The sequence below is a fragment of the Capra hircus genome, chromosome 25, assembly GCF_001704415.2.
Source record: "Capra hircus breed San Clemente chromosome 25, ASM170441v1, whole genome shotgun sequence".
NCBI classification, from domain to species: domain Eukaryota; kingdom Metazoa; phylum Chordata; class Mammalia; order Artiodactyla; family Bovidae; genus Capra; species Capra hircus.
Window position 1 is genome coordinate 1,418,182 of NC_030832.1, and position 14,765 is coordinate 1,432,946.

General features: G+C 58.6%; 3 protein-coding genes and 1 long non-coding RNA gene across 4 annotated transcripts; 2 read left to right on the forward strand and 2 right to left on the reverse strand.

Annotated features, from left to right (window-relative positions):
• Window positions 312-7,183, reverse strand: RPL3L (ribosomal protein L3 like). The gene is made up of 10 exons (XM_018040702.1): window positions 7,061-7,183; window positions 6,401-6,593; window positions 4,855-5,023; window positions 3,620-3,755; window positions 2,189-2,375; window positions 1,934-2,094; window positions 1,646-1,747; window positions 1,067-1,162; window positions 707-826; window positions 312-454 (listed from the first exon to the last, which is right to left on the reverse strand). The coding sequence occupies exons 1-10, from the start codon at window positions 7,061-7,063 to the stop codon at window positions 398-400; spliced, it is 1,224 nt and encodes a 407-aa protein (XP_017896191.1). The 5' UTR covers window positions 7,064-7,183; the 3' UTR covers window positions 312-397.
• NDUFB10 (NADH:ubiquinone oxidoreductase subunit B10) lies at window positions 9,371-11,776 on the forward strand. The gene is made up of 4 exons (XM_018040705.1): window positions 9,371-9,657; window positions 10,896-11,034; window positions 11,225-11,364; window positions 11,614-11,776. Exons 1-4 carry the CDS (start codon window positions 9,510-9,512, stop codon window positions 11,715-11,717), a joined length of 531 nt encoding a protein of 176 aa, XP_017896194.1. The 5' UTR covers window positions 9,371-9,509; the 3' UTR covers window positions 11,718-11,776.
• On the reverse strand, window positions 11,967-14,199 carry RPS2 (ribosomal protein S2). Its single transcript, XM_018040703.1, has 8 exons — window positions 14,117-14,199; window positions 13,774-13,953; window positions 13,599-13,688; window positions 13,151-13,258; window positions 12,721-12,894; window positions 12,475-12,634; window positions 12,166-12,257; window positions 11,967-12,084 (listed from the first exon to the last, which is right to left on the reverse strand). The coding sequence occupies exons 2-8, from the start codon at window positions 13,948-13,950 to the stop codon at window positions 12,004-12,006; spliced, it is 882 nt and encodes a 293-aa protein (XP_017896192.1). The 5' UTR covers window positions 13,951-13,953; window positions 14,117-14,199; the 3' UTR covers window positions 11,967-12,003.
• LOC106503566 lies at window positions 14,263-14,743 on the forward strand. The gene is made up of 2 exons (XR_001297262.2): window positions 14,263-14,477; window positions 14,640-14,743. It is a non-coding gene; the product is annotated as an uncharacterized LOC106503566 (long non-coding RNA).

Below are 14,765 nucleotides of genomic sequence, written 5' to 3' on the forward strand. Positions count from 1 at the left end.
ACTGCCCCGCCCCCTTCAGTGGTCCAATCCCTCCCCGAGGCTAGCGCTTCGACTTCCGCCTCCGGGAGGGCCCTTCCGAGGAAACGCCCCCTCCATCTTCCAGCTGGCCCCGCCCACCAGCCAGGACCTTGGCTCTGAGGTTCCCGAGGCCCCGCCCCGAGCCGCAGGGCGCGCAGCCGACCGCGTCCGCCACCTGGCGGCGGTTGCAGAGAACCGGGAGACATGTCAGCTCTCTTCCCTTCCCGGCTCTAAGCCCTGGAGTACCGGCTGTTGACCAGCCTTTCCGTGCCCCCCAACTCTGAGACACCGCGGAAGAACTGCCTCTGGCTTTTATTAGACTAGGGCACCAGCGGGGGTTGCGCCGCGCTTCTTCCAGGCCCCCTCCGTCCCATCCTGCCTATAAGTCTCCGGAGGTCTCCGGCTTTTCCTTCTCCAGATGCTTCTTCTGGGGACCCTGGGGGGCGAGGGACAGGAGGAGGGTTAAGTCACAGGGTCTCACCAGCCGCCTGGGTTCTCCGAGCCAGCCCCGCGCCCCCTCCCGCCGGTCCCTCCCCTGCTTCCTTTCCGGCAAGACCACGTGCCCAGGACTAGACCCCTGAAAGCCCCTTCTGTGGATGAGTGCAGGGGCATGCGGGCCCCAGATGCCCACCCTGGGGCAGATGGGATGTGGGGTCTGAGCCCCAGAGAGCAAGGTGGATGGGCTCACCATGAAGGCCCTCTTCTCTTGGGCTGTCTGGAAGCGGCCATGGCCAAACTTGGAGGTAGTGTCAATGAACTTGAGCTCGATGTTCTCCAGGGCCTGGCGGCTGTGGTGCACCAGGAGGGACTGGGGCCCATGGGAGAGGGAAAACAACAAGATGGGAGGTCCCCACTCAGCCCCTCCTGTCACCCCCAGTCCACACAGGAGGGTCTCACTCACCCACCTTCTGTTAGAACCCCTCCCTTTTTGCTTTCCCCACCCTGCCCTCCTGGAGCGGGCTGCAGGACTGGGCAGGCCAGCCCCCTGCCCCCAACCCACTCCACAGCCCATGGGGCTCCCACTCCACGCTCGTCACCTGGCACTGACCTTCCTCAATGTGATGACCCGCTTCTTGGTGCCCGCGATGCACCCCTTCAGCATGACGAAGTCGTTGTTGACTTCCCCGTAGTGGGGGAAGCTGCCCTGAGGGAACGTAGGTCCAGAAAAGAGGCTCTGGGTTTAGGGGCGGCTGAGAAAACTAGGGGAACTGGCCTGGGGTGACACTCTAGACCACATCAGGACAGTCTCTGAGCCAGACCCTAAGTCCGTCCTGCGACTGTCTTATTTAAAACTCTGTATTTTACAGAGGGGGAAACTGAGGCTAGGGGTGGGGGGTGATGTCACTGCTCCCAGCCCCACAGCTGCCACATCCCGCAGCTGGGGTGTGAGCCCAGGCAGCCTGGCTCCAATGTCAGAGTCGGAGCTGCTGCACCCCGAATGCTGGGACAGCAGCTGGAGGACATGCTGTCTGCAGCGGAGACGCTGAGGATGCAGGAAACGGCAGAGGTTTGGTCCAACCTGGCGGCGGCTTGCTGGTGCCTGAGTTCTTGGGGAGAGTGGTGCCCCCGAAGCCTGCCCCAGACACACACACCAGACCCCTCAGCCAATTCGGCCGCCCACTCTCACCAGCGGCGTGATGGATTTGTCGGTCACATCATAGCTGGTGGAGGCATTGTTCTTAACCACCTTCCCGTCCTCCGTGTGCAGCCCCCGGCCAATACGGTAGATCTGCCAGGACAGGGCACGTGGGGGATGGCAGGTGGCTTCTGGGGTCAGCAAGATGTCCACGCCCATGAGAACACGGGCGGAGAGCCAGGCGCTGGAGGAGGCATTTCAGAGCCTCAGGAGCCAGGCAGATGTCTGGGTCCCCAGGGTGTGGTCATGGACATCCCCCCACCAGACCTGCGTACGCACCTTCTTGTTGAGCTCCGTGCGGTGATGGTAGCCCTTCTGCCCAGCCCGGGCAATGGAGCAGCCCACGCGCGCAGGGTGCCAGGCACCAATGCAGGCCACCTTGCGCAGCCCCTTATGGGTCTTCCGCGGCAGCTTCTTTGTATGCCAGCGGCTTGTGACGCCTGCAGGCGGGAGGGGCTGGTGGCTTAGAGACCAGTTTGGTCCCCACCCCCTCCAGGCAGCCTTCCTGGAGCCACCACCCCAACGCGGCCCTACCTTTGACGCCCCTGCCCTTGGTGACAGCAATAACGTCGATGACCTCGTTCTGGCTGAACACGCTGTGGACGGGCACCTGCTTCTCCAGCCGGGCCTGTGCCCAGGCCACCTTCTCAGCCACCGTGCCGCCGTTCAGTTGGACCTCCATGATGTGGGCCTTCTTCTGCCGGAAGGGCAGCAGCTTCATCTGGCAGATGCAACATGGCCGGTTGGTTCCCAGAAAGTCACACCGACCCCCCCCCCCACCTGTAGACATGGCATGGCCAGCTGGTGTCCCCTGGCAGGCCTCTATGCACGCATTCATTCAGCAGATGACCCTGTGCTCTGGTGTGGCTGCATGCCCCATTCTGTGTGAGGGACTGGGGACACAGGTTGCCATGAGGCAGACAGGGTCCTGGCCCCCACAGAGCCACCAACCAACTGGGGAACAGAAGCCAAGAAAACTCTTGGAGAGGCTTATGTGTTGTGATGGAATAGAGGGTGGAGGAGACAGTCATTGCATGTGAGGGGGGTCAAGGAGGCCCTGTCTGAGGAGGTGACATCAGAAACAAGAAGGATCCACTAGGTGAAGATCTGAGAGCTTCTAGGGCAGAGGGAACCGCATATGCAAAGGCCCTGTGGCAGGGAAGATCCTGGTTTGGGGGAAGGGGGACAGAAACAGGGCCAGTGTGTCCGGATCATGGTGAACAAGGAGGAAGGTTCAGGATGGGGAGAGGTGAGCAGGCAGGTCTCACGGGGATTAGCTGGGGATTTATTCCAAGTGTGGGGGGTGATGTGGTCAGACACATGCTTTTAAACCTCTCTGTGCCCCGTGAGGCACAGGCTGTGGGGACCTCCCCGGCAGAAGCAGGGTTGGGTTAGGTCACAGCATAGGGCTCAACCAGCACTAATGGACGACCTGCTGGGGGCGCAGCAGTGAGAGGAAGTTACAGCCGGTGAAGTTCATGTCCATGCACGGAGACAGGTTAACCAATGACACACATAACCGGGAACTGCAAGTGTGAGAGCAACTGAGGCAGGTGGGGAGGGCCACCGCCACGGGCCTGGAAGGCTTCCACGAATGTTCCAGAATAAGGCGGAAGCTGCTGGTTACCTGGACCCTACTTATAGATGGGGTTCATGCACATGTGCCCAGAGGGAGGCCCCAGCCCCCCACACTGCCGCAGGGCAGGAGACCCGGGGCCTCCGGGGCCTTGGTTGATGCTGGTGTGGCCGGTGTCCCGCAGCCTGCAGAGTGCACAGACGCCCATCACACCAGCCCCAGGCTGCCAGCGGCCTGCGCGACTGGTCAGCCAGCACCCTGGGCCTGTGCCCAGGGCTCATGGTATTTTTAGGCTGACATTTGTGAGGGCTCCCCGAAGCCCGGTTGGGGGAGGGGAGGCCTGGGGGCTGGACTGACTAGCCAGTGTGGACCAGAGGGTGGGGGCTGACCTGGGTGTGGACGATGACCCGGATGACCTTGCAGTACTTCTTCATGGCGGCAAAGTCCTTCTGCAGCTGCTTCTTGCCATCGGCATCGCGCCACCGCTTACAGGCCTTGGTGAAGGCTTTTTTCTTGCTCTTGTGCCTGAGCCATGCGCACAAGGTGCTCAGTGGGGCGAGAGTGGTGGCCTCCACTGCCCACAGCCCACCAAGCACAGGCTAGATGTCCCCCTCCGCCCTCCTCCCCTTTCCAGGGGAGGCACTGCTGGGCCCCTGGGGTCCCTGGGCTAGTTCCGGTCGCCCTCTTTAAGCACAGAGGTCCCACCCTCGAGGCCTCAGTTTCCTCCTCCGTAAAGTGGGTACCCTCCCTGCCTCCTGGAGCTGAGAGTAAGCAGCCGTGCAGGAGCCCCGGGATGGGACGTGCCAGCCGGCCTGCGGCCACATGCCCACCTGGCCACGGCTGCTGAGCCCACTTCTAAAGTGAACAGCCAGGACTGGCCAGGCCCCAAGCCCCGTCATTCCTAACCCTCCACAGGACACTGGAAGATGGACATCAGTATCCCCATCCTACAGATGAAGAAACTGAGGTTCACAGAGATCAGAGCCCCTGGGCGAGGAGCAAGCTGATCACAGCTGCAACAGCAAACAGGCCAGGTGGCGGTTGCCAGCCTCTTTCTGTGCTGAGCACTTGACACGCGCTGCTCATCTCATCCTCATGACGGCCCCACGACGCGGGGACCTGTCCTGTTCCCGTGTGATGGTGTCTGTGGTGTGTGTGTATGTATGGCAGAGGGTGGGGTGAGGTCCATCAGCTTGCCTGTGGTCACACAGCCTGCTCTGACACTGGGGCCCAGGACCCTCACCTCCCATGGAGACTACGGTGCCTCTACATCCATATGGAAGGAGGGTCTGTGAGGGTCCTCAGGCAGGGAGGGGGCCTTCCCTTTCCAGACTTAATGCCAGGGAAGATTTGAGACCTAAAGATGCCTTTCTTTCTGATGAGCTTGTCAGTTGTCATTTCCCTTTTCACCCTGGCTGCTAGGAAGCTCAGAACCAGCTCTGACATGCATCGCCTCGAGGTGGAGAATGTTTGCTTTCTTTTTTTCTGCTAATAGCTTCCTCTGCAGCCCCTAGTCCTTGTCTTCTCCTGGAGTGAAGGCACCACACACACACCCCCTTCCCTGCCTTCTGCTCACTGTGACACCCCTCCCCGCACCCGCCCACTCTGCAGGAATGATCCTCACCAGTCCTTGTAGAAGCGGCGGCGACACTCGTCACTGAGATGCTCTGCGAAGATGGTCTTGAAGCTCCGCAAGCCCCGCGGGGTGGCCACGTAGCCCACCACACCCACCACCACCAGGGGCGGTGTCTCCACAATTGTCACTGCTTCCACCTCCTCCCGCTTGGAAATTTCTGGGTGAAACCCAGAGACGGAGAAGACATGGAGGGGGGGCCTCCGTGTCCCATGGGGAGGAGAAGGGTGGAGGAGCCGACCACAGTCCCACCCGCCTGCGAGAGCATGGAGCACCACAGCCCCAGGGCTGCTACGGACAGAGGCCCCGTGCACAGGGCCCCAGGCCCCAAGCCCTCAGCCTCCCCACTCCCTGCCCTTCTCCGTGCTCTGCCCTGTGCGTGGAGTCACTGCCGGGCAAGACCCCACCATAGGTGTCCACACTAGCTCTGACTCGGATCTCAGGCAAGGCCTGACCTGCTCCTGCCTCGGTTTCCCCACCAGGCTGCCCGGGAGAGGGCCAGGAGAGCCACAGCCTGGGCAGTTTCCCCCAGAGGGTTGGGCTGGCCTCCTACAGTGGAGTACAGACAGCTCTAGGAGAAACTTACGACTGGTCCAGACCCCCAGTTTTATAGATGGTGTTACTGAGGCTGATCCAAAGAAGTGTACTTTTAAACCATATATTAGAGGACTTCCCTGGCGGTCCAGGGGTTAGGACTCTGAACTTTCTTCAGTTCAATCCCTGGTCAGGGGGGCTTCCCAGGTAGCGCTAGTGGTCAAGAAGCTGTGTGCTAATGGAGGAGATGTAACAGACGCGTTTCCTTGGGTCAGGAAGATCCCCTGGAGGAGGGCATGGCAACCCCAGTATTCTTGCCTGGAGAATCCCACGGATGCGGGAGCCTGGCGGGCTACAGTCCATAAAGAGTTGGACACGACTGAAGCAACTAAGCATGCATAGGGAACTAAGATCCTACCAGCCTTGTGCTGAGGCAAAATATATATATACAACAGAAGAGATGAAGAGCAGATGAGGGTCACCAGGAGGTTGGGGGTAGCAGCTGTGGCTGTAAAAACGTCACCAGGACGGACTCTGGTGGGAATGAAGTGTCTCAGGGCGGTGGGTACGTGCATTTACATGTGACAGAACCGCACAGAACTATATAAACACACATCTTACTCAGGAGAATCCTGCATGTCACTCTCTGTGACATAGTACCAGGGTTACAGGAGATGGTTCCATTGGGGAAACCTTCAGGGTACGTGGCATTCTTCTTAAAACCGCACGTGAATCTACGATAATCTCAAGACCAAAGGTATCCTGCTGCGCCTGCCCTGAATCCCAGCTCATAACTTCTCCATTGCCTCATCTGTGAACCAGGGGCAATGACAGATGGGTTCTGGGGGCGTGGCCAGCGGTCAGCGTCTGACCCTTTCTGGGGCTGTTCCCCCTCCGTGAGCCCAGCTGTGGCTCCTGGGATCAGAAGGGCCTCCAGATCTCCCGGAGGTCCGGGGTGCTCTGCCCGGCCCCCGCCCCCGGCAGGGCCCCACGCAGCACTCACTGAGGCCAGGCCGGTGCACCTCCCGCAGAGTATGCGTCATGCCCGCCTTGTAGCCCAGGAAGGCCGTGAGGTGCACAGGCTGGCTGGGGTCGTCACGAGGCCACGTCTTCACCTTGCCGCGGTGCCGGCGGCTCCTCTTGTGTGGGAGGAAGCCCAGATGTCCATGCCGGGGGGCAGAGAACTTCCGGTGGGACTAGGGGCAGGGGGGGAGGTAGGTCAGAGCTGGGGTCTCCCCAGAAGGGGCAGCTAGACGGTCCCACAGTCCAGACCAGAAGTGAGCCGCAGATCCCCGGCTGTGCCCGGTGGTCCTCCAGGCCTGCATCGTCCACGAGAAAGGAGGGAGGCTTCGCCGAGGGCAGTGTCTTGGGGACAAAGCCAGCTTCGGCCCCTGGCCCCCAAAGGCTCCCTGCCTCAGTGGTCCTGCCCTGCCGGGCCCAGCAGATCCTCGCTGCCGCCAGGGCACAGAGGCAGGGGGCCACTGTCATCCGTCCCCCCACCTTGCCCGTCCCGGAGGCCTGAGCCCAGGCCTCCCACTGTCCCCCTACTCACTGACCCCTCCACAGGCCCAAGGACCTTCTCTGCTGGGAGAGACCCCACGAGCCCACCTGCCCCTCCCCAGGAGGCCTCTATCCACCCCCCCCCAACCCACAGCCCACTGACCATGGCGGCTGGTCCTTCAGTTCAGGAAGGGAAGGGGCCTTCCCAGCAGGCGCTGGAGGTCGAGTGGCAGGGCCAGGATGCACAGTGGCCAGATCCCAGATTTAGCCCCTGGCAGGGGAGCTCTGTCATTTCCCGTGGCGGGTGTGGGTTCTGGTGCCAAGAGCGGGCCTGGCCTGGGGCCGGGCGAAGGGGGGCAGCTGGGGCAGCCGGGGGGACACCTGGAGCCAGGGCTGGCACTCCTTCTCCAAGGGTCCTGTGATGGTCACACACCTTGTCTTCTGCCTCGCGGGACCCTCCAGGACAGGAACAAGTTGGCCTGGTAGAGGGCTGAGGAGCCCAGGTTGAGGGGCTTTCCTCTGGCAGCTGCCATTAAGAGAGTCTTCATCCAGTTTGTTGGCCTTGAAGCTGAGTGGATTCCTGGCCTGTCCTGAGGGCTGTAAGCCTGAGCTGGGCAAACTGGGGGGAGACGGCGAGGGCTGGATGAGTGCCCAGAGATCACCAGAGTGTGATTCAATGTCAAGGCTGCTGGACTCTAGTAGCTGTGAGCCAAGAACTCTTAGATACTTTTTTGAACTTACATTTTGAAACTAAGTTTTGAATGAAAAGGAGATTGAAATCTCCTATTTTTTTAATTCAAAAAGTCTATGGCTATAAAGCCTCTTAACTTTAGAGCAAGAGATTTTTTCATATTTGTTGATTCGTTTGACTGCGCTGGCTCCTAGTTGCTGTGTGTAGGATTCTCGATCTTCATTGCGGCATGCAGAATCTTTAGTTGCAGCATGGGAAAACTAGTTACCCAAGCAGGGATCGAACCCGGCCCCCTGCATTGGGAGTACAGAGTCTTAGCCACTGGTCCACCAGGGAAGTCCCAGAATCAGATTTTTTATAGGCCTGAGATATCTCTGCATGGTTTGTAGACTTTGCATCACTGGGTGCTAAAATTCTGTGCTAATGAAATGTTACAATTCTTCATTTTTGTCATTGTTTTTTAATGACAAAGCTACTTTTAATCCTTTGGGCTGTGATTTAAAAAAATCACTGGGCAGCGGTAACACCCTCAGCCCAGAAGTGACCCAGGGAGAGGGACTCTCTGAAGGAAGGAAGCAGAGAAGGGACATGCTGCAGATTCAGGGCCAAGGGCACACACCCTTGTGCTGCGCCAGGGAGCACGTGCTAGGGGCTGCAGACACACAGGTCAAGGGTCAGAGGCTTGGACATAGAGCCATGAAGCTTCTTGGGTTCCCCCTTCTAGTTTGCCTTTTTCTTTCTGCTGCATGATCTCCAAGTCTGACTGTGGCAGGGTGGCAGCAGAAAACCATCATCTGGGCTCTTTCCCTTAATGAAGTAGTGAACTCTGCTTTCTCTCATTCCTGTCATGGTGATGCCTCTGGCCCACCGCCGTTGGGTCCCCTGGTTCAGTCCGACATTGCAGTCCAGTGTTATGATTTGCTGACTCTGACAGTACTATGAGTTCATGATTTGAAGATCTGAGGATGCTGTGAGTCTGGATTCTGTGTGTCCATAGAGTTAATGGCTTACCCCAGCCTGTGGGTAGGAAGTGACCAGCACCCATCCTCCCTGGTGCTAGCCAGTGGCTGTACCAGGTATGGAGATCACAGAGGGTAGCCAGCAAGGCCCTGGTCAGTGAAGCTGGCCTCAAGGGGACAACAGTGTGCTCAGGGCCAGGATGGAACCCTCAGAACCAGAAGAGAGTGCCCTGTATCCAGGGGAGGAGCCACTAGTGGGGGTGGAGGTGGGGGTAGATGGGGCAAACCCTACACCCTGTGCTGCCCCAGGCAGCATCCTGTTCCCCCAGGTGTCCTGCAAGCTCACCAGCATCAGCCAGTCCATGAGAGGCCCTGGCAGAGACAGTGGGGCCCAGAGAGGGCTGTAGGGAACGGACAACCCAGGAAGGCTTCCTGGTAGAGCAGGATGTTTGGTAGTTTGCTTTATTTGTTGACTTCACTCTTCTGGAACTGAGTTTGCCATCCTGGTGTGTTCACCATCCTGCTCCCTGCTGCACTTGGCACGTGCATCTGAAATGAGTGGTTTCCTTAATTCTTACTTAGACTACTTTTTTTTTTTTTAACTTAGACTTATTAAAGTGTCTCTCTGCTCCCAGAATTAAACTAGGGATCCTCTGTTTCCTTCACCGCTGATAGCAACGCCCAGCGCACAGCAGGCACTCCTCGCGTATGCGATAGCGCTGCGATCCCACGCGGGGGCGCTCGCGCCGGCCGCGAAGCGTCTCCGGAGAACCCGTAATCGTCCCGAGGCCCCACTTGGGCAGTCCGGACAAACTACAAGTCCCATGGTGCCCCGCGGGCGCCGGCGTCCTGCGCAAGCGCGACCGCGCTCGGGTGTCCTCTGTGCGGGCGAGCTAGGCCGCAGGACCTGGGTGGAGGCCGGGCAGCGCGTCTGAGGGCTGAGCCCACCGCGCGCCGCAGCCATGCCGGACAGCTGGGACAAGGACGTGTACCCGGAGCCCCCGCGCCGCACGCCGGCGCCCTCGCCTCAGACCTCGCTGCCCAACCCTATCACCTACCTTACGAAAGCCTTTGACCTCCTCGTGGACCGGCCGGTGACCCTCGTGAGAGGTACTAGCCCCGCCGGGCCCCCCGCCCCCGCCCCGGTCACTCAGCGTGGACCCCGCCGCACCCCAGGCCTCCTCGCCTCCCAGGACGCCCCGCGTCTACCCCCGCCCCGTACGGCCCCTGCCCCCTGGGGAGCGGTCCGCGCACCCCTGGGCTCAGGCTTCTCACATATTAGGGGCTGTTTGCGGACCGAAGTCATCTGCGTTCCGAGAGGCTTGTTAGACCCCACGCGCCGGGCGTCCCGCATTTTGCACATTTTGCACATCCCGCAAAATGCACCGCATTTTGCAGGCGGTCCCGGAGGGCTGTTGAGGTGCAGAGGTGTTCTGGTGCCCCTTCGCAGGCCTACAAAATGGCCCTCCCACCGAGGTGTACTGTAACTTGCCTTCCGTGAGCTACCCAAATGCCGCCATCTCTGGTCCAAACCAGGTGAATGTTTTTTAAAGGCATTGTTTGGTCACCCAGCTCCGTGGGGTGCAGCACCCAGAGCACTGTGCCCTTAATCACTGGCGCCAGGCGATGCGTCCGTGCAATTAATCCGTTCCTTCAACAGCGAAACATTTGGGGTGCATAGCATGCTCTGGTGGCTCCTTTTTGGTGGAGGAACTAGATGCCTGCCCCCGCCAAGGTTTGGAATAAACAGGAGTAGCAGTTTTTCAGGAAGTGTTTTCTCTGTCTAGATAGGTGAGATCTCTCTCACTAGGTCCAGCTTGTTCATTTACGCATGGGGAAGTTGAGACCGAAGGTCAGTGGTGGCAGAACTGGGACTAGAGTCCTGCTGATGGCTCCCTGTCGGGGCCTCTTTGCCTCCACAGTGGAGTCCCCGTGCTCTGGGGAGGTGGGCCAGCAGGAGGGACTAGCAGGTGGGAGCTTACAGAGCACAGACTCTGAATGCTGGGCTCTGAATCCTGCCATCTCAGAGCCTGGATGTCTTCTCTGAAAATGAAAAGACCCTGCCGTATACAGGGTTGTTGTGGGGACAGGGTGAGATAAGGATGTTGCCTGCCTTATAGACCTCTCCATAAACTGCAGACGTCCACTTGTAGCCCAGTCCTTTCCAGGACTGGCTGCCAGCCCTCCCACACCTCTTTGGGAGTCCAGTTGCCAGTCTTTGTAAAACTGGGAACATTTGGGAAACCTGCCACTTCCACGGCTTACGAGAATACAAAGCTAAGAGCCCCTTCAGACTGTGACCTGTCCAAACCAGTAACCTTTTTGGGTCTGGGCTTTTCTCTTTGCAGAGTTTATTGAGCGGCAGCATGCCAAGAACAAATACTACTACTACCACCGTGAGTTCCGCCGCGTGCCAGACATCACCGAGTGCCAGGAGAAGGACGTCTTGTGCATGTTTGAAGCAGAAATGCAGTGGAAAAGAGATTAGTAAGTCTCCCCCCTTGGGCTTGTCTAGTCAGAGCCCTGCACAATGAATGTACCCTGCGGGGGGCCACCATGCCCTTGGGAAGCTATGGGTGGAGAGGCCAGACCACAGGGCTCCCAAGCCCTGCTTTCATTTTACTTTCCGTACAGGGAAAGGAGTCCTTCTAGACCATCTTCCTTGTTTTCCTTTCAGCAAAGTTGATCAAGAAATCGTCAACATTATCCAGGAAAGGCTGAAGGCCTGTCAGCAGAGGGAAGGTGAGAGCCACAGGCAGAACTGTGCCAAGGAGCTGCAGCAGTTCACCCAGGTGGCCAAGGCCTACCAGGACCGCTGTGAGTGAGCCCTCCCCTCAGCGGCCCCCAGGCCGGCCTGCCTCTCCCACCTGCCTGCCTTCCCAACCCTACTTCCAGTCTCCACATTGGCTGTGCTAAACGCTTTACTAATTAGGCCAGTCTCTGGAGGGTTTAAGAGTCACCCTACCTGTCTTGTCGGCTCAGTGACCTGCCTCCCTGCACAGAGAGAAGGCAAGTTCCCCTCATGACAGGAGTGACCCATGACTCCCCTCCCTATCTCTTTCCCAGACCACGACTTGGGAGCCCATTATTCTGCCAGGAAGTGCCTGGCAAAGCAGAAGCAGAGGATGCTGGCAGAGAGAAAAGCCGCCAAAGAGGCTGCTGCTGCCTGAGGGAGCTGTGTCACCTTTGTCTGTCACTGTTGCTAAAATAAAGAGTAATAGAGCCTGTGCCTATGCTGTTACCTTCAGCTCCCAGACACACTTTTCATCTCACTGGTCCTACTTCCCATCCAAATTCAGCCACCACTGAGCATAAGTCCAGTGGCTTTCACTGCAGTAGGCTTGGGTTCAAGCCCTGGTTGGGAAGGATCCCACAAGCCACATAGTACAACCAAAAAAATTTGGCAAGACGCAACTATAAACTGGTTTCATTCACTTTTTTATTCCCTTTATAAAATTATGTGGTGGCTACAGCTGGGGCCTGCGTCCTCTGTACGGAGACTCTGGTGTGGGTCTTCACAAGATGGTCAGTGAATTCCTAGGAAAACAAGACACTTTTAGTTGTGCAGCTAGACAAGAGTACTCCTCTGCTCTTCAACAGGGTAGGGGCGGGCGGTACCTGATATGGAGACTTGGTGAACACCGTCTCTTTCCAGAGGTCAGGGGTGAGGTAACTGTAGGTCTTGGAAATGGCATCAAAAGTGGCCTTGGCTGAAAAAGGGAAAACCGGAGAAGGTTGAATTCACTCGAGATGAACCCCCAGATGGAGATAGAGACTGTTGCACTCCTAGGAACAAACAGGCCACTGTGGGCCAGTCTGTCGTGCATTAGGAGGGCCTTTCTCTCTCTCTCCAAAATACGCCAACCACATACAGAATATGGTTAAGCGGAGCTGAGAGAAGCTGGAGTTGGCTTGCAGGCCACCTACCGAAGTTGCCCAGGGTGGCGGTGCAGCCCCTGGCAGAAGTGTAGCAGTCGTCGATGCCGGCCATCATCAGCAGCTTCTTGGGCACAGGGGCGGAGACGATGCCGGTGCCTCTGGGGGCAGGGATGAGGCGCACCAGCACAGAGCCGCAGCGGCCAGTCACCTGGGGAGGGGTAGAGACGTCAGGGGACAAGACAGGCAGGAGCCTACACCACCGCAAGCCCTACTGTGCATGAGCATCCAGCCTACCTTGCAAGGAACCGTGTGGGGCTTGCCGATCTTGTTCCCCCAGTAGCCTCTTCGCACGGGGACGATGGACAGCTTGGCCAGAATGATGGCCCCACGGATGGCAGTGGCTACTTCCTTGGAGCACTTGACCCCCAGACCGACATGTCCATTGTAATCCCCAATAGCAACAAACGCCTGCAGAAAGACTGACATGGGTGGGGGGCCAGGGGCTGCCACAGCATCACTAACCACCCACCACACAGGGTCTGTTGCGCCCCTCAAGGCAAGACTGGCCACCAGGAGGCCAATCTGAGATCCCGAGGAGATCCTTCCTCTCTCTCCCCTTTACGAAAGTCACACGTGTGACAACAAGTGCAACCATGCAGAGCTGAGAGAGTCTCACCAAGACCCTTGACAGAAACTGCCCAGGAAGGTATGATGATTGGGATACCTTGAACCTGGTCCGCTGGCCAGCACGGGTCTGCTTTTGCACAGGCATAATCTTCAAAACCTCATCCTTGAGGGATGCTCCCAGGAAAAAGTCAATAATCTCAGACTCCTGCAACAAATAAACTCATTACAAAAAAAAAAAAAAAAAGAACACCTGAAGGGAAGTTCTAAGTGTTAGTTGCTTGTGTTGGAGTTTTTAGGACCTCATGGACTGGAGACCGCCAGGCTCCCCTGCTCATGGAGTTTTCCAAGAAATGAGTAGCCATTTCCTTCTCCAGGGGATCTTCCCAACAAAGGGATCAAACCCGGGTCTCCTGTACTCAAGATATTTTCTTTACCGTCTGGGCCACCAGGGAAAGTGAAGTCTAGAACCTCTAAACGTTTGGCCAACAAGAGATCCCCCTCGACTGCAGGCCACGGCCCCATCCAAGGTGAGGACCCATGTTTACCTTGATGGGCAGAGAGAAAAGGTAGATCTCCTCCAGAGACTTGATCTTCATGTCCTTGACCAGGCGGCCCAGCTTGGTAACGGGGAGCCACTACGAGAGAAAAAAGCGCAGGTGACCAGGGCCTCCTCCCCGGCGCTGCCTAAGGGCCCGCCGCACGCGCGCAGCTCAGACCTACCTCCTTGTCCTCGGCCTTGCCTCCGCGAGCTCCGCGGCCTCTGCCCCGGCCGCGACCCCGGCCGCGACCCCGTCCCCGGACGCCACTACCGAAGCCTCCGCGGAAGCCACCGCGGCCTCCCATTCCGGGGCCCCCGGGGCCTCCGGGCCCTCCCGCAGCACCGGCGTCATCCGCCATTTGCTAAAAAAAGAAACAAGAACCAGTCGGTGAGCGCAGTCCTGGTATGTACAGCCGCCTCGGGAGCCCAGGCCAGGCTCCACAACGGAGCGCGGGGGCAGCATCCCGGGCCCCGTCCGATGGCGGCCCAGGCCCATCTGCGACAGCCACGCACAAAACCACTCACGTGTTTTCACGAAGAAGAAGAGAGAGACGGCGCGCGAAGGTGTCTTTATAAGGCGCCAAGGGTCGCGAGATCTCAGTTGCCCCGCCCCAATGGCGCTGCGCCAAGAGTATATAAGAGCCTGTGATTGGCTGCGTGGGGCCCCGCCTCCACCGAGCTCTGTGTGCACATGCGTGTCTGCGGCCCCGGAACTTGCGCGACCCATATAAGGGCTCGCGGCGGCGCCACTTTTTCTTTTCCGTCTGCAGGTAGGTTTGTTAGCGTGGTTCCGCTGGCTTCCTGCTGTTCGCGAAGGTGTTGGGGCGGGCGGTTTGGGAGATCGGCGTTGGTTGAAAATCACCTTCGGCTTTGACCACGGCCGCAGGTGAGATTCGGCGCCCAGAGCCACCGGAGGCCTTAGCTCACTGCCCGCTTCTCCATGTGGGGATGTGAAACCCAGGCCCCGACACGCGCCGCCCCTCCGGGCTCGGTTGCGGCCTCTCGCGTGTTTCGGATTCTGGTATCTAACCTCGTCTTCTACCCGCAGGACAGCTGGATGCTCAGAACCTGAGGCCAACGCCGCCAAGACCGTCGGGGGGCGGGTAGGGGGGCTTTCCTTTCATCTTTCAATAAAGCTGTTGATTTAATTCATCCGTGTGTGTGTGTATGTGTG

Coding starts and splice junctions, on each gene's coding strand:
- NDUFB10 (XM_018040705.1), top strand. CDS start 9,510: ATGCCGGACAGCTGGGACAAGGACGTGTACCCGGAGCCCCCGCGCCGC. Junction 9,658..10,895: donor GCCGGTGACCCTCGTGAGAG/GTACTAGCCCCG, acceptor TTCTCTTTGCAG/AGTTTATTGAGCGGCAGCAT. Junction 11,035..11,224: donor ATGCAGTGGAAAAGAGATTA/GTAAGTCTCCCC, acceptor TTTTCCTTTCAG/CAAAGTTGATCAAGAAATCG.
- RPL3L (XM_018040702.1), bottom strand. Junction 2,095..2,188: donor CAAGGGCAGGGGCGTCAAAG/GTAGGGCCGCGT, acceptor TCCCGCCTGCAG/GCGTCACAAGCCGCTGGCAT. Junction 1,163..1,645: donor ACAAATCCATCACGCCGCTG/GTGAGAGTGGGC, acceptor ACGTTCCCTCAG/GGCAGCTTCCCCCACTACGG.
- RPS2 (XM_018040703.1), bottom strand. CDS start 13,950: ATGGCGGATGACGCCGGTGCTGCGGGAGGGCCCGGAGGCCCCGGGGGC. Junction 13,689..13,773: donor GCAAGGCCGAGGACAAGGAG/GTAGGTCTGAGC, acceptor TTTCTCTCGTAG/TGGCTCCCCGTTACCAAGCT. Junction 12,258..12,474: donor CGCCACCCTGGGCAACTTCG/GTAGGTGGCCTG, acceptor TCCCTTTTTCAG/CCAAGGCCACTTTTGATGCC.